The sequence below is a fragment of the Eptatretus burgeri genome, unplaced genomic scaffold (genome assembly GCF_056783735.1).
Source record: "Eptatretus burgeri isolate ZD-2024b unplaced genomic scaffold, Ebu_testis_v1 Ebu_testis_scaffold_3154, whole genome shotgun sequence".
Taxonomy (NCBI): Eukaryota; Metazoa; Chordata; class Myxini; order Myxiniformes; family Myxinidae; genus Eptatretus; species Eptatretus burgeri.
The window spans coordinates 166,425-188,123 of record NW_028225102.1 but is presented as its reverse complement, the minus strand read 5'-3'; the positions used below and the strand labels follow the sequence as shown (position 1 = coordinate 188,123).

General features: G+C 45.0%; 1 protein-coding gene across 1 annotated transcript; it reads left to right on the top strand.

Annotated features, from left to right (window-relative positions):
- The first annotated feature begins 235 nt into the window (after positions 1-235).
- Positions 236-20,368, top strand: LOC147006754 (uncharacterized). Its single transcript, XM_085867881.1, has 8 exons — positions 236-436; positions 621-657; positions 7,172-7,281; positions 12,034-12,088; positions 12,195-17,690; positions 17,843-19,508; positions 19,601-19,678; positions 20,057-20,368. Exons 1-5 carry the CDS (start codon positions 236-238, stop codon positions 14,327-14,329), a joined length of 2,538 nt encoding a protein of 845 aa, XP_085724007.1. The 3' UTR covers positions 14,330-17,690; positions 17,843-19,508; positions 19,601-19,678; positions 20,057-20,368.
- Positions 20,369-21,699: the final 1,331 nt, after the last annotated feature.

Here is a 21,699-nt window from a genome sequence, read left to right as displayed (position 1 = left end):
GGGTTGACTCAGCCTGTCATCCTTCCGAGGTCGGCAAAATGAGTACCAGCTTGCTGGTATCCTGTGTCGGAGTGGCGACCCGTCCAGGATTGTGCCAGCCTCGGGGACTGCTTATGCAGCACCAATGCTCTACACAGAGTATGGTCCCAATGGATGGATATATATATATATATATATATATATATATATATATATATATATATATATATATATATATATATATATAAAACGTTAAATGGGAAAACAGGTTCAGTTACAGTCTGTGATAAAAGACAACCACGCACTGGCTGATGTGCAGCTTCAGCTGCTGCACCGCCAACCGCGGCATCAATCAGCCGACATGGCTTCCAAGGGCTTTTATTGGCAAATCATCAGTGTTGCCCTTGGGGAAAGGGATCAATCCACGGACACGTTTCTGGCTCCCATGCTGCCGCGCGTGTGTGTGTGTGTGTGTGTGTGTGTGTGTGTGTGTGTGTGTGTGTGTGTGTGTGTGTGTGTGTGTGTGTGTGTGTGTGTGTGTGTGTGTACATGTGCATTGAGTTCAACTTTCACTCACGGATCTCTCTATGAGTGCAAACTCCATGCTATCTGACATTATTGTTGTTTCCATTTCAACGCAGCCCCGGAAAACACACTGGACAACGAATCTGTATCAAGGTAAGTCCCTTTTCATGTGACTTTTCATTTCGTTATTCTATTCTCCGTAAGTAACGAGACTGCAGAGTTCTTCGCACTCACGGTGTACACACCAGAAGTTTATGATGTTTTATTCGCTGCATAGAAATCATCTTCAACTTCATCATCTGAGACCCCCGAAGATTTGATTTTGACACCCTCCACACAAAACCTCCACGTTCACAATTTGACCCCGAAAATTTGATTCGCGGTTTCGTCGGTGTATTTCCTGGGCTTTTTCTCATTTTTGTGGCTTTTCATGGCATTGTTACCCTCGCTGAAGGAGAAGGTATTGCATTTGGTCCGCTTGTTTGTTAATTGCCGGAATCCTTCGGATTTCGGCAATTATGTTGGTCGGTTGTGTGTGTTATTCTGTGTGTCTTTGTTTGTGTGTTTGTTTACCCTGTAGCAGCCACAACGTTTCAGCGATCATGACCAAACTGGATATAGACGTCGGCCATGGTCCAACTTAGACACTTGTCGTTTTTGGTGAATCTAGGTCAAAGGACAAAGTCAAGGTCACCGAAATTCTTATTTTCGCAATAATGCCCGTTAAAATGGTCGTATCGAGTTCAGACCAAATCCAAAATGTGCATCTTCCAATTCTGCATCCAACCATTTGTCTCATTGGGGTGTCACACCAACACCCTACTTAGCGGTCGGGGATCAAATGTCAGGGGGGTCGGGTCAAAACTTTCAAATTGTGATAAAAACGCCATTTCAAGTCCGATTTACTTCCAAATTATGATCATGACCAAACTAAGTGCTATAACTCATTAAACAGTGGCACTATCGACTTATAAGAACCAAATTGATTTCCAGATTTTTGTTTTTTCAGAGATCACGGAGATATGACAAAGTTATTCCGGCAATTCCTTGCTCAACGAGCAATTTAATTTTTTTCTTTTTCTTTTTTAAACCTTCAAAAATCTTCTTCTCTGAAGCGGCTGAACAGATCGAGGTGAAACTTTACACGTATGACCTCCTGTCCATGAGGAACAAAAGGTTCACATATGATATTGTTATAGATTTCCGCCCGTTCGGCGTGCGGACGAACACCTTAGCCCAATTGCGGCCGTGCGCACCCACCGAACGCGCAATCTAGTCGTAGCTTCCTGATCAACGCCGAAACCCAGCTACGGGTGTTTTTATTGCACCACAAACCAGCCAACTTTTCTGTCCACACGCCACAGGGTCAATCACCGAATTGTCGATATACCAAACTATTCGCGCAGACAGAAATGCCGGGAGTTTTCCCTCGACGGGGCCTGCACGAAAACGAGCCGCTTAAGCAGCTCGTTCCGTATGTGATTGCCAAGCGGTTTTATATCGCTAAGTCCGTCAGTCCAGATGTTCGTTTTATCGGCTTGACAATCAGACAGCTAATTTCCCGAACGCTCCATGGCAGTTCATGGAGAAAGGGACGCAACGAGCGGGTTGACATTCAAACAATATGCATTTATTTCTACACAAGCAATGCAATGAATTATGGATGGGGAAAAAGACACGAGCAAAAAGCCAACAGCCGATGTCTATTTATTATGTACATGCACTTACACAATTCACTACTTGAGGACAAGGCGCCACAGACTTTCATGCAAACCCCAAGAAAGAAAGAACTGGCTCGTGAGCCTTTTATGCACTCAGGGCCGGGATGACCGGAACAGGCCCTGAGAGACCGGGCCGGCTACCTGGCCACCCTCGTGGTGACTCGATGGGTCCTTATTTGGCGACCCTCGGTGTCTTTGCTCGGACCCATGAGCTCCGACTGGCTCCATTGGTCGTCCGGCCTTCACTGCGGCCTGGCTTCGCCGACGACGCGCTGGAGGAGTGAACAGTTCTCGACCCCGGCTTCCTGGTTGCGCCGGCGAACCTTCCAGCGAACCAACTGCCCGCACTCCAACACTCCGAACTCAGCTCCCACCTCCGAACTCTCCAGCTCTCAACGGGGCGTCTCTCCATTCCCACCGACTCCGAACTCCCCACACCAAGTCCGCCACCAACCAACTCCACTCCCTCAGCGTTCCAATGCGGCCCTTTATCGGGTCCGGGGCGTTCGCCCCTCCCTTCCCGGCGCGCGGGGGAAATCCCAGGAGTGATCGGCTTGCCTCTGTTGTTGTAATAACCGTCATTTCTGTTTCCTTCTTCGGGTGGCTTTCTGGGAGTGGTGTTTTAGTTTGTCGAGGAGGGTCGCTGTGTTGTGGAGATTGACGAGATTGTTGAGATGTCGTGGTTGCAGTGTGGTTGGCGCTGTGGTGGGGATGGCGTGGTTGTTGAGATGCTGTTGTGGTGGTGGAAGTGGCGTGGTTGTCATCGTGTCATTGAAGAGATGCTGTTTGTTTGAAATAAAAGATATAAAAAGAATAACGGCTAACTCAAAGATGCTCAGCCCGGCACACGAACAATGCCCGTTATACATCAGTGGGGAATTCTAACCTGGAACACACACTGACCGAAATAACTGACCTCTGGGGAACCTGACTGGTGTTCTGTGAATTTCCACAACCGTAACACTATCATAAGTCACATGGTTTGGCAGCCATATTGGATTAACCCGAAAGCCGATAAAAGTACACCACTCAACTGCAATCTCCGATTGCTCTTTTTCTTGTTGATTTTGAATGACGAACCGCCGGGAACCCAACCCCCTTTTTCCCACTGAACCAATGCCCCAACATTCGCGGATTCGACATCCGCAACATTTTCCAGGAACGTATCCCCCATAAATAGCGGGGTCCAAAAGTAGTGTATATTATTTTCTCATACTGATGCTTTATTTCTCATTTCGTTCACAGAAACCTCCAATGACAGTTTCAAATGGCAGTATATATTATAAACTTTGCTCTGTTTTTACTTGTCAACATGCATTATAGAACTATAAATGCTCTTCATCAGTTTACTCAGATCAACGGATGGCTTCCGATTTACTTTTGGTCGACCTCACACAATGTTATCATCCAACAAATATACGTACTTTCTCGATGTCATGACACAAAACTTTATCATGACACAAAACTTCCTTTTAATTGTCACTTTCATCACTCAGTGGGTCTTTGCATGGGTTCACTCTTCTGTTGGAGCAGTCTTTTGGACAGCAGCATGCATCGGTACCATAACAAGCACACTACTTTGCAGGTGCAAGGCCTGCGAGCACCTCGAATTTTACATCCACAACAGGCATACTCCAGGAGAACTTTTGGAGCTCGCTCCTTCGCTGTCCAATGAATAGACAGAATATCATTGGATAGAGTCCACCCATGGTCATCTGGGCTTGAAACATCTGGTTCTGACTCCAAAGCACATTTCCAGATTGTGGCTTAGTAGTTGGCTCGCTGTGTGCATGCTTTTTTGGTGATAGTTGCTAAGACTGGTGACTCCTCACATGGAAGAGAATGCAGCGTGCGTTGTTGATGTTTTCTTGGTGGAGGGATATGAACCCTATGAGGGACTTGCACATATCCTGACCCCATTCGGAGGCTCAAATCTTCATGTCAATAACTTTGTTGCTTTCGTTGTGCACCAATGACGCGAAAATAATTTGGCATGAAGATGCTCCTGGTGGGAGAGAGCTTGGACTTCAGCGTCAGTGTCAGGGCTTCTGAATATGATGGTGCCGTGTCCATTGTTTACTCCATTTTGTGCGTGGAGAAGTAATCGACCATCTTCTTTTTGATTTGAATGGAGGGAAGGGACCTTCTCACACTGAACTCTGTCGCCAACTGATGTTAGTCTGTGGCAATCTGTCAGCAGTCACAAAACGTTCCTTCCCCTCCATAATACAGACATACCCACTGGACTGCCATTCTCTGTGAAGAAACATCATGATTTTCTGTTTGTTGAGGTCATCAGCGAGGAACTTTTCCCATTGTTTTGGACATTGTTGAGATGCTTTTGAAATCTTGACTCGCAAGACCTCGCTGAGAGGACCCTGGCTTCTTTCCATGCTTTTGATGGAAACACTTTGGTGTCTGTCACAAACAAGGTCCACCCTGGAAGCTGAACCAAAGCTGTACGCCTGTCTGAGGAATAGTTTCAGGATCTGCTGTGCTCGTTCTTTGAAGGTCCCAGGCATTTGTTTCACAGTGTGGAGGAGTGCCATCCCATCCATGATGAACACAGATGCTAAGGGTGACTGAACAGAGTGAATGGTTTTCCTCTCCATGTGAGAGAGCTTTGATTTTGATGCTTATCACAGTCCTCCATCTTCTGATGCTTAGGATGGTAGTATTGAGCAAGTTTACCAGTTTTATCCTCTTCATGGCAAAAACACTTGGAAATGTTCACAGTGGCATGAGTTGGTGTACTTGGATGAGGATCAAGGTTAAATGTGGCCCTTCCACATTCAAAGTCCACCGCCCCATGTCAAATAAATAAATAACAAATCCTCCAGCGCGTGACATTGCCGGGGTGCCTTCGGCACCCGGTGATGCAACCGTCAAGTTCATTGACACTGAATTGGGAGGAAGCGGTGTCCAATAATTGATTGATGAATTGCTTAATTAAAATAGATAAATAATCATCGTAAAAGAATTAATTTCTCGATCAATTGGCTCATTGCAAACCAAAACCACCGCTGTTTCATCCGAATGTGTAACTTTTTGAAAATTAATTAACTTGGCAATTAATTAAAAAAAATTAAATAATAATCGATTAATTCATTTATCAATAAATCGAAAATACCCTTTATAACCAAATCACTTGTTCACCGTCGTGTCCAAATATCAGCTTCCGAGTTCAAAAGGTGCTTGAGATATTACCCAGATGAGAAAGAAAATAAATAATTAATAAGTCGATAGTAATGAAGTAATTAATCAATTAATTCATTAATCAAAATTTTTAAAACTCTGTTTTTGCCAAAGCACTCGTTCACTACTGTGCCCAAATTTCAGCTTCCGAACTCAAAGGATGGCTGAGATATCGCCCGGACAAACAAACAAACAAACAAACAAGGCTTCAGGCGGTCAGGCCTGACAGGTGTGGCGAAAATCATGCAAATGACGTCACTGTAACCTTGACCTTTGACATATGTAGTCAAAAAACATTGACAGCCTCACTTTTGTCCTTCGGAATCCTCTGCTAAAGTTTGATGAAGATAGCTGAGAGTGTTGGCGAGTTACCACATTCACTGTGCCGAGTCGAGCCGAGCCGAGCCGACAAACGAGACAGACCGACATATGAGGAAAATTTAAAATTTTCGTCAAAACAAAAAAAACAAACAAACAATCGGAGTGAAAACTGATAACACAAGTCCTTACAGCGTGCGTCAACAAAGGGCACCGAAGTTCGGTCCAGTTTTTAATGTGTTGTGTATACCTGCTGAACACAGAACACAATACAGGTATTTATTCCGCTGGATTGTACAACTGAAGATTCATGAAATAAATAAATATATTGTGTTATTTGTTAGGGAAGAAAAGCACCTTCATCCTAATGGCCTTAAAATGCTGAAACCAAAACGATTATTATCTGTGAGATTAAATTGCACAAAAGGCTCCTTGACTATAAATTATTCGATTAATAAATAATATATTAATAGTGAGATATTTTAATAACTTGGAGCTTTTTCACCGATTCTTTTGAACAACCTTCAGCCAGGTGTTTCTCGTACGAGTTGGAGTTTTTGGTTGTTGAGTAAATTTGTTGTTCGCATTGCTGTTTGTAATTAACTTTTCCTTGAAAACAATTCTGTTCATTTTGAATCTTGCAAATAAGTAATAAAAACAAAAAATATAATTATATAACGAACTCGATTGGTGGTTTGAGCGATGCGAGCAAATTGAGACGGATTCTCACAAAAAATTATTTCCCGTGTGATGTTGTCGTCAAGGAAACAAAGGACCATTTCCTCGAGGTCAATCCGCTGGTGTTCCCATCTGATCCTTTGGCTGTTGTTGTTGTTGTTGTTGTTGTTGTTGTTGTTGTTGTATAGCCCCGGACAGTTCTCTCGAACAGGTGTGCGGCACGGAAACAGCCGATCGATCTCCCAGGAGCGACCCAGAGATCCCCCACATCCAGGATGGTGCAACCCCGCCTTCATAAAATCACGGCCACGACAGAGTTGAGAGAGAGAGAGAGAGAGAGAGAGAGAGAGAGAGAGAGAGAGAGAGAGAGAGAGAGAGAGAGAGAGAGAGAGAGAGAGAGAGAAGAGAGAATGGGTCGGTCCATAGCGACCGATCGGGACTGACCGTGACCACTCTGCCCTGACGAATCTGCGCAGCAAGGAAGAATGGGGAAGATTTGGCCCCCGACTTATGTTGCTCTGGCTCATGTTGCTGATGATGAAAGGTTTCTGATCAACATGAGTTCATATCCTACACTCGATGTAATTGTACATTGTCCACCAATGTCTTTGTGATCGACATGATAGTACGGTGATGTCGAAACTACATTTGATGTCGTTGTCTCACTGTGTGGTTTCTGTTTGAGCTCCTCCATGATCTTTGGATCTCCATCACAAGAAAAAGCTTTTTAACACTCTCTTTGCTCTTGTTTACAGGAATAATCAAGTTCTCCAACTGGGCCACCACTCCAGATGTGGGTTTGGACGTGATGACAGCGTGTGACATCATAACTGCAGTGCTTGCGTGCTTCAGTATCGTCATCCAGGTATGCTTTTGATGTCTTACCTGGTGAAAAATATTCACAATCCGTTCAAAAATGTTTCTTTTAGTTTAGCTTAGCCGGAGTCCTCGCTTGTTGAGGGACATTGGACACAGCTCACCTCGTACGCACTCCACCACTCAAATTGGAAGTGTGAGAAAGAAGAGTGTGGGTTTTTATTTTTGAATACAAGGTTAAGTTTCGTGGAAGAGCGAGAACATAGAACGGATCAGGACGCAACAGAACAAAAGGAACAGTGGAGAGAGGGGTGGGGCCACCGACAGCGGGGTCAGGTCAGGTCAGGTATAGGAGCATGTGCCGGAGCAGCACGTCGCTCCAAAGGGTGGAGGAGCTCCTTGTGAGCCAACGGCCATCCATTTCTGATGCCCAACTGTGTCTGCGGACGTCCTCCTGCAGTTGCGTGAGTGTTTTTTTTCGGAGATTGGTGGCAGGATTTGCACTCCAGCCACAGTAGAACACTTCAAAATGTCAGGAAATCTGAAAATCCACTCCGTGAGAGTTCCTCCTGTGCTGCTGTCCTTTTCAGGGCAGGTCACCAGATGGCGGGATTGGGGCAAAACCTTCAGGACGGCCATTCCTTGATGATAGGAGGAAAACCATGGAGTAAACCTCCAGGGCCAGATTGCAGTGGTGTGTGGTGGAATGGTGCTGAGGTGTCGACAGTGGGGTGCGGGACAAAATAGAGGGAAAACTTGGACAAACAATGGGTGTGGAGAGGAATGAGAGGCAGGAGAGGATGCATGGGGTGGACAAGATGGATCCAGAAGGAAACTCAGGTGGGAAAATTTGGAAGGAGGAGGAACTGGGGTGGGGTAGAAGGAATGGGAGCGAGGGTGTTAACGAGGGCAGAAAAGATCATGGTTTTGGATGGGGGATGACTTGAAATGGTGGTGAACAGCTGTCTTCAAGACCTGGAGGGAAGAATGAGATTGAAGAGGATATGGAAGTTGATTCCACAGACGGGGAAAGAATGAACAAAGAAGAGCGATAATTGCTTTTCAATACATGTTCTCCACTGATGTGATATTTTCTCAGTCCAAAAAGGGCATAACTCTGCGAAAAATGGACAAAACGTCCTGAAACTCGAACTTGTTCTGTAACTTATCATCATACTAATAAGTGGAGGTGAGCAGTGGTTCTAGATTTTGGTAGTTATACCAGAAGCGATTGCTGGTGGACCGTCTCGAAAATGGGGTGGGGTAAAGCAGAGCACGGAAAGAGCAGAGGGCACAAGAGAAGAAAGAGGGTGGTATAAGACAGAGAGACCACCGACCTATGTGTGATGATGTCGTGATTGACTCACAGATTCAGCTTCATAGCATAGATTCCAATGATCTTAAAGGCCTTTGTTTCCAAGGCCTCAAGCTGAGCGAGATGTGAGGCAGGAAGAGCAGTACTCCATCAAGCTGCGAATGAAGACCATGCAGGTGGCTAGGAGTTCAGGTGTGCCAAGGAAGGACTTTTTACGACAGAGGATGCCTTGTTGGTGGCTGGCTTTGGAGGCCAACTTTGAAATGTGGTTTGCCCAAGAAAGATCATGGCTGATAGTGAGACCCAAGAGTCTGAATGACTGAACTTCCGTTCGAGCCTTCCTGAATGAAAAATTTCCAGGTTACTGGATTGGCCGAGATGGACCAACCACTTGGCCCCCATGTTCACCAGACATAACCCCCCTTGACTTTTTGTCTATGGGGGTTTGTCAAAGATGTTGTCTACAACACCAAGGTGGCAAACCTGCAGCATGTTCGTTCTTGCATCACAGCTGCGTGCACACTGGTGGACACAAACATACTGAGCCAAACATGGCAAGAGCTTGTGCACCATCTTGATGTCCTGCACGTGACAAATGGAACTCACATTGAAGTGTCTTGATGGTGTGCACAAAATTTTATGAGTTTCTGTGTCATATAAAACAAAGGGTATCCTTGTATCAATTGTGGTTCTAACTATATTACCAACCAAAGTTGGCCGGACCTTTTTGGAACACCCTGTACGCACATCCAGACCTGAACCAAAATCGAATGGACTTGTTTTTGTCACTCACCTCACCTGTCCACCAAGTTTCATTTGAATCCGTCCAGAACTTTTTGAGATATTCTGTACACAGAAAGACAGACGGCGTTGAAAACAAAACCTCCATCCCACCTTAGGTGGCGGAGTTAATAAGTGATAGTCCACAGAGGAAGGTCATACACTCGTGGATCCATCGACTCTATGTGGAGGACACCTTGGGGTTGTGCTCATACCACATCGAGCTAAAGAAAACGTCACTTTTGAAATAAAAAGGATCATTAAACAACAATATTGAGACATCTGGTTGGGAAAATAGGCTTTAAACTAGAACGGGCACTCAGTAGAGCGCATACCTTCGCCAACGCTACATTTTGCCCCCGCCCCCCGCAGAAACCGTTGATTGTGAGGGTATTTAATCCCATACCACATCTGCCATCTCATATGTGTTAAGATGGCTTAAAAACATTAAATTTCCTGCTGTTTGACCCTGATTCACATACATTGTACAATTTCTGTATGAACTCCCTGACCTTTTTGGGTGTCGGTGTCAAGTCAATCTGATGACAACTGGTCACATTATAAGAAATTATTTTCTGGCATTTTAGGGGCATTTAGCACACACGAGTTTCTGGTTTTCCAAATAAGTTCTTTATTGTGAACAAACAAACATTCATTGTACAATTAAAACAGTTAATTGTTTTGTATTATTTGAGAACAACTGAGAAACTAACAATGCACGGTTCATACAAAAATTAATCCTGCAAAAGTACAATGCCCAAACTGGTAACCAAAGGGACATATTAGCCTGAACAGGACGTATAAGAGTTCGTCTGAACTAACTACGTACATCATTTGACAAAACACGAAACATGGAAGAATGAAGTCACTGTCAAATATTACACATCACAGGATAGGGAATTGAATTCCAAACATTTTGAATCAACTTACATGCAAATTGTATAAGAATTGACCACGTTATGATAATAAAGGTCGTTGACCCCCCTGATCTTTGACCCAAACCGCTAACAAAGGTAATGATGTCATTTTGTCATATCGTATATCACAAGATTGGGCATTGAATTCACAACATTTTGGCATTGGTTGCATGCAAATTGGATAAAAATCGACCGCACTATGGCAAAATGACGATTTTAACCTTTTCATGACCTCGACCTTGACCTTTGTACTCTTAATTTTGTAATTGGTTATTAGAGTGTGGGGAACAGAACAGTCAACATTTTGGTGTTGGTTTCATGCAAATCCGATAAAAATTGACCGTGTTATGACTAAAACCGCACATTTTGCAATGTCGTGACCCCCCCTGACCTTTGACTCCCAACCGCTAATAAGGGTTATTACGTCATTGTGTCATGTCACATATCACAAGATGGGGCATTGAATTCTGAACATTTTGGCATTAGTTGCATGCAAATTGGATACAAATTGACCGCGCGATGGTAAAAAGACGATTTTGACCTTTTCATGACCTTGACCTTTGACCCGATCGCTCCCAAAATCGAATCAAATGGTCCTCGGATAATAACCAATCATCCCACCCAATTTGCTGCGATTCAGTTCAATACTCTTGGAGTTATGCGAAAAACAAATAAACAAACAAACACACATATTCACAAATAAATAAACAAGCAGTCATAGACTGGTACTTACGAAATCGTCAACTTGACCTCTGACCTTGTCTCATAAAAGCATGAATCAGTCAGAATCAGTCAGAAGGGAGCTTGAATTCTGAATTCATTGTGGTCTACGATTTTACACTGTGGTTTGCAGATAATGAGTCCCAGACAAAAACTAGATTTCTAATAAAAATTCCATTTTTTTTTTTTTTTTTTTTTTTTTAAAGTGATTCAGTACCAGCAGGATATGCCAGATAAAATAGTGTATGACTTTTCAGATAAAAACCTGTAGAATAAAATAGAATCTGATAAAAGACTTATTATTTATTATATATATCAGTTATTCATCGCTGTTCCAGAATTTCGACAACCGAGTTTTAAGCGTCCTAAGCGATCGCAAAAACCGAAGACAAAATTAAATTCGAAGTTAAAACGAACTCGTAACGTCGAGCGAAGCAAAAATACTCCATTTCTCCACATGAATTTACGGAATTATGTTTGACCTCACTGTGACCTTGACCTTTGACCGATTTTGACCAAAATCTAATCAGCACTAGACATCACCCTCCTGAATCACGTGGTGTAATTTGACATTGGTAGCTTCTTCCGTTCTCGAATTATCGTGCCTACAAACAAACAAACAAACAAACAAACAAACAAACAGAAACGGAAGGCATAAATATAATAACGAAATCTTTAGATTTCGTCAGTAAAAAATACACAGCGATCAAAACATAACCTTCACAACAAAGTTTGCAAAGGTAATTATCAGGGAATGGAATGGGATTTGAAGAATTGCCCTTGAAGGGTGGTGGGGGATGGAGGGAAGGGGGGTTCTTGCCACCCAGCAGCCCCTTACCCCAGGGGTTCTCCCTGGAGTGAACACCCAAACCCACAACTGGATGGACTAAGTTGATGGAATGAAGTGTGCTTAAATATATAAATTATGGAATGTGAAGTCACAAACATGACAAGTCAAATTGATTCTTCCTTATAATCTTTGTTCAGAACTTGCATGGAATTGAACAGGAAGTCACATGACACAAGATCCACTTTCAAGGTGTCTTGTTTGCTTCTCTTTGTGTTACAGATCTTACAGCGCTTCCAGAAAGAGAAATATTGTAGGATGGCAAGGAACAACTTGGGTAAGTTAAATTTCCTCTAATTGAGATCGCGCACATTGCATGAAAGTAAATTTTAATGAAGGAATTGTATCTCCGTCTGAAAATAATTTTGTTCACTCATTCACAGTTTGCTGTTGCTGCAAAAAGCTAAGAGGAAGCACCGGAAGCTGGGATAATGGGAGTTCGGGAGTGAATGATCCTGTGTCGACAAGGCAGCAGCATCACACATCGCGATCACGTGATCAAGAGCCAGCTCTGCAGAATCTGCAGGCCGTGCTGCGGAGGAGTGACGTTTCACCCCCAGTGATCCTGGGTGGTTCCACATCATACGGGATGATGGCAGAGGCCAGAAAGAATGTGGATTTTCCATTTCATGGAATGAGGAATGAATACTTGCAGGTTTATACATTCACCAATTTGTTGTTCAATTGGTTAATGTCAAGAAATCACGAAGTGGTCGTCACAACACAGTCAGGATCCAACGGAAACGTGTCACCTCGTATGATTGAATTGTCATTCGTGGGAGGAGCAATGGACAACCGAGAAGCATCTATACCTGCAGAGATTAAACTTACTCAGAATGGGATCACAGCAGTGAATTCGGGATCCAACAGAAACGTGTCACCTCTTATGATTGAAACGTCATTCGCGGGAAGAGTAACACACAATCAACGAGGAGCATCTATACCTGTGGAGACTCAACTTGGTCAGAATGGGATCAGAACAGTGAATTCGGGATCCAATAGAAACGTGTCACCTCCTATGATTGAATCGTCATCAGTGGGAGGAGTATCGACACCTGTAGAGAGTCAACTTGGTCAGAATGGGATCACAACAGTGAATTCGGGATCCAATGGAAACGTGTCACCTCCTATGATTGAATCGTCATCAGTGGGAGGAGTATCGACACCTGTAGAGAGTCAACTTGGTCAGAATGGGATCACAACAGTGAATTCGGGATCCAATGGAAACGTGTCACCTCCTATGATTGAATCGTCATCAGTGGGAGGAGTATCGACACCTGTAGAGAGTCAACTTGGTCAGAATGGGATCACAACAGTGAATTCGGGATCCAATGGAAACGTGTCACCTCCTGTGATTGAATCGTCATCAGTGAGTGGAGTATCGACACCTGCAGAGAGTCAACTTGGTCAGAATGGGATCACAACAGTGAATTCGGGATCCAATAGAAACGTGTCACCTCCTGTGATTGAATCGTCATCAGTTGGAGGAGTATCGACACCTGTAGAGAGTCAACTTGGTCAGAATGGGATCACAACAGTGAATTCGGGATCCAATAGAAACGTGTCACCTCCTGTGATTGAATCGTCATCAGTTGGAGGAGTATCAACACCTGTAGAGAGTCAACTTGGTCAGAATGGGATCAGAACAGTGAATTCAGGATCCAATAGAAACGTGTCACCTCCTGTGATTGAATCGTCATCAGTGGGAGGAGTATCGACACCTGTAGAGAGTCAACTTGGTCAGAATGGGATCACAACAGTGAATTCGGGATCCAATAGAAACGTGTCACCTCCTGTGATTGAATCGTCATCAGTGGGAGGAGTATCGACACCTGTGGAGAGTCAACTTGGTCAGAATGGGATCACAACAGTGAATTCGGGATCCAATAGAAACGTGTCACCTCCTGTGATTGAATCGTCATCAGTTGGAGGAGTATCGACACCTGTGAAGAGTCAACTTGGTCAGAATAGGATCACAACAGTGAATTCGGGATCCAATAGAAACGTGTCACCTCCTATGATTGAATTGTCATCAGTGGGAGGAGTATCGACACCTGTAGAGACTCAACTTGGACGATCTGCCAAAACAAATAGACAGGGTCGATCGACTAAGAACGCCCCAAAAAAGAAAGTTTATTTTGCAGTCCCTTTGGAGCAAGGACATTCAGATCCAAAGAAAGTTCCGTCCTCAAAACAATCAAAAAACGTGAGACAAAAAAGCAACGGCTCTTCGTCACGAAAGAATTCCCCGGCAAAGTCAATTCCAGACAACCAAAAGAGCTCAAAAGAACCAGCCAATGACCAAAATAAATCAAAGTGGTTCCTGAATTTTTTCAAAAACGTGAGCCAAAAAAGCAACGGCTCTTCATCACGTAAGAATCCCCCGGCAAAGTCAATTCCAGAGAACCAAAAGAGCTCAAAAGAACTAGCCAAGGACCAAAATAAATCAAAGTGCTTCCTGAATTTTTTCAAACGAACTCACAAACCATCTCCCAAAAACGTTAAGCGAAAAAATTGACACATCCTAAAAGAAAGGCCCCAAATCCCTCTGCTCTTATCTCCAAGATGGCCAACGAGCCATTGGTTGCTGGACTTACCTGTGCATGAACTCCAGATTCATTCCGTTTTTCTGATGCTCTTTCTTTTATCTTTTCTGGATATTTTCTCCAAGAGCCCCGGGCCAGCACCATGGCGGTGCTGAGAGAAATATCTGCCCCATGTGACTCCATCTTTCCTCTTCCAAATTTCTGACAATCCTGCCCAACATTCCCAGATCGTTCCTATAATTTAATCCACAAGACTTTACTTTCCTTTCTGATCCTCTTTCTTTTCTCTTTTCCAGATATTTCTCCTGCATCAAGGCAACGTTTTGAAAATTATCTCCTCTCACCTCCTCCCTCCTACCCAACTCTGCTCTCCCGAGTCAGTTTCTTGTTTTCCTCTCTCTTGATCTTCAAATCTGCTGCCCATCGAATCACCAAATATTTTGCGTTCAGTGTTTCAGATGTTTCCGTTCTCTCATACCTGAGATTTTTTCAGTCATTGTGTTGTCGTTCAGTCGGCCGTCCTCACACTCTTGATCAGGAAGTCACGGCTCAAGCCGATGAAGCCTTTGTCGCTCATGTGTGAAGCGGGGCCATCGCCGTGAAATATAAATCACACAGGAAATGGCGCTCTGTGCTGAGGCGCGGCGGTGATGGTCATGGTTAACCCTCGGCCAGACAAAGATCCCCGGAGGGTTAAACGGCACAGTAAGGTCTGCACGGTAGTTGCGTCCTTCACCTGAGTATTGTGTGAGTCACCTGATGGAGATGGTTATTCTACAGGTTTGGGTCGTTTGGTTTACTGATCGTTTGGTTTACTATCAAAATAACTCTCCAGCGCACGAACATTTAATTCCCATTCGACTCGGGACGGGTTCTATCTATAATCACACACCGATGTAACCGTTCTAGAAGGACCTGAATGCTGAGTGCAGGAAGCTTCCAAGTTCGTAACAATATCCCTCATCCAGGTTACCGTATACCAGCTTTCAGACCATCAAAGAAGCGTTTCGACTCCTTGCCATCTCTAGCCTGCCGTACATCGATGGCCTTCTGTATCCACCAGTCTTCCTTCATGCACCATCGTCTCCTTCGCACGTCGTATCATACATGATGATGGGCATCTTTCTTGTTGGATAAGGCCTTGTTTCGCAATCAATCCAAGTGATTCAGGAGGATTAGGGACGATCTGAGATGGTGTTGAAGAGTTGTCTTGAAAACCAGGGAAGAACGAGATGAAGAGAATGTGGAAGTTGGTTCCACAGGCGGGAACAACGAGGAGTGAATGAGTTTAAGTGAGCAGTTGTCCTGGATTTAGCTTATTTCACCAGAAGGTGGTTGATGGTGCACCTTGTGTGTCCCCCTGCAAGAACCTGGGGGTGGGGATGTACAAAGCACGGAAAGTGCAGAGTTTGCCAGACCAGACAGGAAGCGGTAGAAGACAGAGAGACCACCGACTTGTCCACGTTGGCAAAGTGATAGAGCCATCGACTCGGCCTCATTGCAGGAGATTCCAATAATCTTAAAAGCCTTGGTTTCCAGGTCGTCAAGCCGAGCAAGGTGAGTGAGGCAGGGACAGGATGCTCGATAACCCAGAGTGGAGATCAGTGCGGTCATCAAGCTGTGGATGAAGGCATTGTCGGTGAATAGGAGTTCAGGTGTGCCAAGGAAGGACTTTGTACTGACGGAGGATGCCCAAAGGCTCTGCAGGCGAACTTTGAAATGTGGTTTGCACAAGAAAGGTCGTACTTGATCGTGACACCCTGGAGTTTGAATGTCTGACTTCGCTCAGAGGATTGATAAGAAAGTAGATGGGGTGTGGGGTTGCCAGACGGTCCTTTCAGAGAGAGATAGTGAGAGTGTGAGATTTGTCAGGATTGAAAGACATGTTCCAAGGTTTGACCAACTTGTGATTTTTGTCAAAGTCTGAAGAGAGGGAAGAGGCTGCAGCCTGCCTGTAAGAAGGATGAGGGATGTCACGGCAGAGGGTGGAGTCATCAGCAAATAGATAAAGATCGTCCAGAGAGTCAGAGGGATCATTGATGAAGATGAGGAATAGGATTGGGCCGAGAACACTGCCTTGAGGTACTGCAGCCATGACAGGGAGAGGAGATGAAAGGATTCCGTTGAGATCCACACGTTGGCTCCGAGAGTGGAGGAACTCAGCCAGTCATGAGTGGAGTTGGCCTTGGATGCCATAGGCAGAGAGTTTGGAGAGTAAGACAGGATTCTAGACTGTATCACAAGCACAAGATATGCCCAGACAGACGGCCCTGATCTCCTATCTGGCATTGAGGACTTCCATCCGTTGTTGGGTGAGTAGAAGCAGCATGTCCAATGTAGAGTGACCTGGGGTGAAACCAAATTGGTGATCTGAGATGAGGTTGTTGGAGAAGAGGAATTATTTCACATTGCGTTGATGGATTCCATGACCTTGCTGATAAATGGAAGTGAGCTGATTGATCTTGAGTTCAGGAGATCAGTTTTTACACCTTTTCATTCAGTGCAGTGATGTTGGAGGATTTCCAAGCAAATGGAAGATGACCGAGCATGAATGACAGGGTGAAAAGGGCAGAGAGAGGATGGGAAAGAGCAGCAGAGAAGGTTGTTAGAACATGTGAGTTGATGCCGTCTGGTCCAATAAGCAGAGGAAGAGTGGACGGTTGAAAGAACCTTCTTCACCTTCTCAGGTGCAAAAGATATGCCGATGGCATCTCGGAGCCAGTTAGATACGAAATGGAAGGATGGGTACCGAGAGTGAGGGGTTGGGGACACAAGATTTGGAAGCAAACACAGAGTTGAGGCATTCGGCCTTCTCACGAGCAGAGTCAGCTGGGGTGCCGTTTGAAGAGACGGAAGGGATGGAATGGGAGCATACTCCATACTCCAGAGACAAACTTAACAAGGTACCACCAGGTTTTAGAGGAGGGAGAATTGCTCCTTGATCTCCTCTGGAGTTGTCATCGTGGGCACAGAGGGTGCACAACAGCCCTGATGAGTGTTGCGCAACGGCCATGTGTGACATGAAGACGTAATGACATGAGTCTGGCGTTTTTTTTCCCCCTTGGGATTGGTGGACTGGAGCGAAGGTGCAATCGATGTTCGATTCCCAAAGGCAACACCTGCTTGCCTGTTGTGCTGTTCTGGCTTTCAAATCCGACGTAACGTGAACCCAGCTCCGACTTCCTCCAAGTCCACCTCATCCGGAAGTTGTGTCTCACTGAGGGTTGCTATGTCTACATTGTGACGAGCAAGCTCCGTTCCCATTGCAGTTCGATGCTTGTGTCTTGTGCTGTGGTCCTGAAGCACGCACACATTCCACGACGTCAATTTCAGGTAGAGTTTGACTTTATTCAGAATTTTTTGGTTTGTTGTTGTTTCAACCACAGAGCTGGATGCCCATCTTGCCATGGCTGGCCAGGAGGGTTGGATGGGGGCAAGCGATGCTGAGGAGTTGTTCTACCCCCCCCCACCCTTTTCTCCCATAGGAGAGAGAGCGGTGCTGATTCTGAAGAGCTCTGCTGTCACGCAAGCAGGACACAGACTACACACAGATCGAACCTGAACCTGACCTGACAGTGCAACAGGCTGACCAGAAAATTGAGCAGTTCCGTCATCAACTGCTCTTCAAGGCCAAGGTGAGTCCAGCTTCCTGTAGAACTGCGCTACACTCCCATGTTAACTGCCAACGTAGTCTTTCAACGACATGTGACCCACGTATCCGGTGGTTTTGACCAATTTTCGGTGCATGTCCACACGACTGCGGCCCATAACACGGGGTCTTTGGGGAGCCACTCCTCCAGCCAGATCTGGTTGCAAGGCCAGGCTATTCAGGTTGCAAATCGAGGATTCAGAGTCGGCAGGTTGTGAGAGGTGATTCGCTTGTAAAGGACTGATGCCTCCACTCCTGGAGCACGGGACAGATTTCGTGCTGGAGCGGAGATGAAAGGATTCCGACGAGAGTCGCTCATTGGCGAAAAGAGTCGATGAAGTCAGGAAGCCGTGGGTCGAGTTGACCTTGGATGTCATGTGCTGCAGTCTAGATGTTTAACTTGAACACAATGACCTCTGACCTTTTCATTTTTGGAGTCCTCCTGCTGAGTCCTTCTCAGTGGGTTTTGCTGAAGTTAATTTCTTTCCCACTCGTGGATCTCGTGATCCATCAGTTTCCTCTATCACCTGTTTTCCTCCTTTCTGGATCCTCATCTTCGTTTTCTTTAACCCCATGAATCAGTCAGTTAAGTTTCCTTCCATCGCTGTCCTTAGCCTAGTTATAGTTCATCCACAACCTTTTCACTAATCCACACTAAACACTCATCCACACCACAAACATGTTCAGCGTTCCCATCTCGTCTTGATGGCCACTGTAGCTGTCATCGCCTCCACCTATGTTCCTGGCCTTGTCAACCTGCAAAGCCGCTTAACCCTCCCAGCAAATTGGAAGCAGCTCGACCAGATCTGTCGCACAACCAGTTAATTAATTCGTAGCTTCCTTGTTTGTGAGGACAAAGTCGTGAACCTCTCTTGGGATACTTTCGACATGAACACGCACATTGAACGTTTGTTAAACGAGTCACAAGAAGGCCTCACCTCGCGGCACCGGAGCGTTGCCGCCACAAGATGGCGGCTGAAGCGGCAACGCCGCGCCATCCATCGCGCAGCGGGTCTCCGACAACACGAATCATGAGATATTTATTTTTAAAACGAACTCTCTGAGTGGTCAGTGTACGGGTGGGGGGTGGGAGAGTGAAAGTGAACTTTCCTCGGTGTGTGCAAGGTCCACTCGGCCTGTGTTCACGGTGTGTACACATGTTGTTTATGTGTTCATGGGAGATAAAAAATCAACGTGTGCTGTTTCCTTTTTTTAAATCCACGGCTCATTTGAAAACTCAAAACTCCATCATTGAAGAGTTGCTGGATGAGGTGGAACGTCAAGCTCTGACCAACAATCATCACCAAGTGAAGGGAATTGATGAATTTGTTTGAGGATTTCAAAACTCAAACGGTTCGTCAGTACTTTCACGATGACGTGATGGATTGCTTCAAGGAACTCCCACATGAACCCAATCGAGCCTTTGGTGAACCTGAAAAGGTGTGGAGCCATGCTCAAAAAGCGTCGTCTTGGACATGGTGCTTCGAGCAGGTGTGTGGAAGGTAAGAGTTCTGTCTCGTTAAACGATAGGTCGATTGAGACACAATGGAGCCAAGAAATGTCTCGTGTAACCATTTGTTTGTTTTATTTGCAGCATTAAACAATGGAACGACACGGTGAGACAGAGATTTGCACAGTCGAGCCGTTACCCTTGATCACACCTGAACACCAGGTAAATGCTTTCTCAGGAATCTTGCGTGTACCCCGGGGACAATGCTGTCCCCGACCTAAGCGGTGTGCGATTAAATACGTCTGTCAAGCCTGACGTTGGCTTAACGGTTAAGCTGGCTGTCTTGACATCATAGTGTCTTGAATTCGAACCCCTGTGGTCCCGTTTAAATAACACCCGGTATGAAATAACACACACTCAGCCTGTCGTCCTTCCGAGGTCGGTGACATGAGTAACAGCTTGCTGGTAACAGGGGCACTGCGTGCTTCCAGAAATGATGCAACCAGCAGCCATCGCAGTTTATAAATTCGTTGTGTGTGTGTGTGTGTGTGTGTGTGTGTGTGTGTGTGTGTGTGTGTGTGTGTGTGTGTGTGTTCACAGAATTACTCTGTGTCGAGAAGAAGAACGGAACAAGAACTCAACATGTGGGTGAAACTGCAGAACTTTCACATAAAAAGAAGAAAACACTGAACTCAAGGACTTCTTAATGGGGGTGGGGGGAGGTCCAGGGGTATGACCCCCAGAAAAGTTTGAAAATTTGATGTGAAAATATACATTCTGGGCCTGATCCTGTCCAAATCGTATCCACACAAAATACAAATGAAAGGGAAATTTGGGGAAGGATTTATTTATTTCAAAATACGGCAAAAATAATAAATAAATAATATGTGTATATATATATATATATATATATATATATATATATATATATATATATATATATATATATATATATATATATATATATATATATATATATATATACATATATATATATATATATATATATATATATATATATATATATATATATATATATATATATATATATATATATATATATATATTTCCATATAAGGGACCTTACCATGCCATGGCTTCAGACTTCGGTGCTTGCTGAATCAGCTCCTGTGGGAGCAGCAGCAGCAACACTGAGCTGCAGAACCTCAACAGGCTGCAGGTCGCCAAGCTAAGCAGTGCCAGCCAATCAATGAGGTGAAACACTTCCAGGATATGCACTCAATTGGTTCAAGTGAAGCATGCTGGGGGATACTGGGATTTCCCACGAGAGAGCACTACTACCCTCCAGTGCTTCAACTCCCTGTGGACTTGGAGAACCAGCAGGTGGTGACCGACCATGAAGATGGTGCTCGCCAAGCGACAGAGCAGCCAACACGCCGCACTGCACTGACAGCATCCTTTGAATACAATCAATGCACAGAACCCAAACTGCCCAAAAGGAAATGACCTGCTCTGTGTAGTTTTGTGCTGGGACCACGCAAGGTCCCAGCACAGTTGTCACTGTGCACCCGCTGTCTGGGGATGAGTTTTTGACATGCGCACAATAAATGGTCACACCGATGACAAGCTACCAAGAGACATGTCATCAGCTTGGATTACTACAAGATAAAGGAGTGGGGGCTGGCCCTGCAGGATGCAGCATCAATACACCGGTGCTCCCAGATTAGGAAGCTTTTCGTGACACTGCTGTGTTTTCTGCCACAACACTTCCACCACCTTAACCCAGGCATGCCACTGATACTGCTGAGAAATCTCAAACCTCATGAAGGTCTGTGCAATGGCGCAAGGCTCCTGGTTCGTGCCGTTCATCATGGGCGCCTATTGGAAGCAGAAATAACAGGTGCTAACAATGCTGGTCGTACTGTGTACGTCCCACGCATTGCACTGGCACCAAGTGAAGGCGACTACGCGTTTTCATGGCGACGCCGGCAGTTCCCTATTCGGGTGGCTTTTTGCAATGACAATCAATAAAGCCCAGCGACGGACACTCAAGAAGTTGGGTGTGTGGTTGGAAGATTCACGCTTTACACTTGGCCAGCTCCATATGGCAGCATCAACAATTGTCCACCCGGACAAGCTGTGCTTGGCTATAAAGCAGGCACAACATGGTGTGAACACCACAACGAATGTGGGATGTACAGAAGTGCTGTGATGTCGTAAAACTGTGACGACGTGAGGATATTTGTGATTACGTAAAAGAAAAAAAGATCAATTTTTTTTTC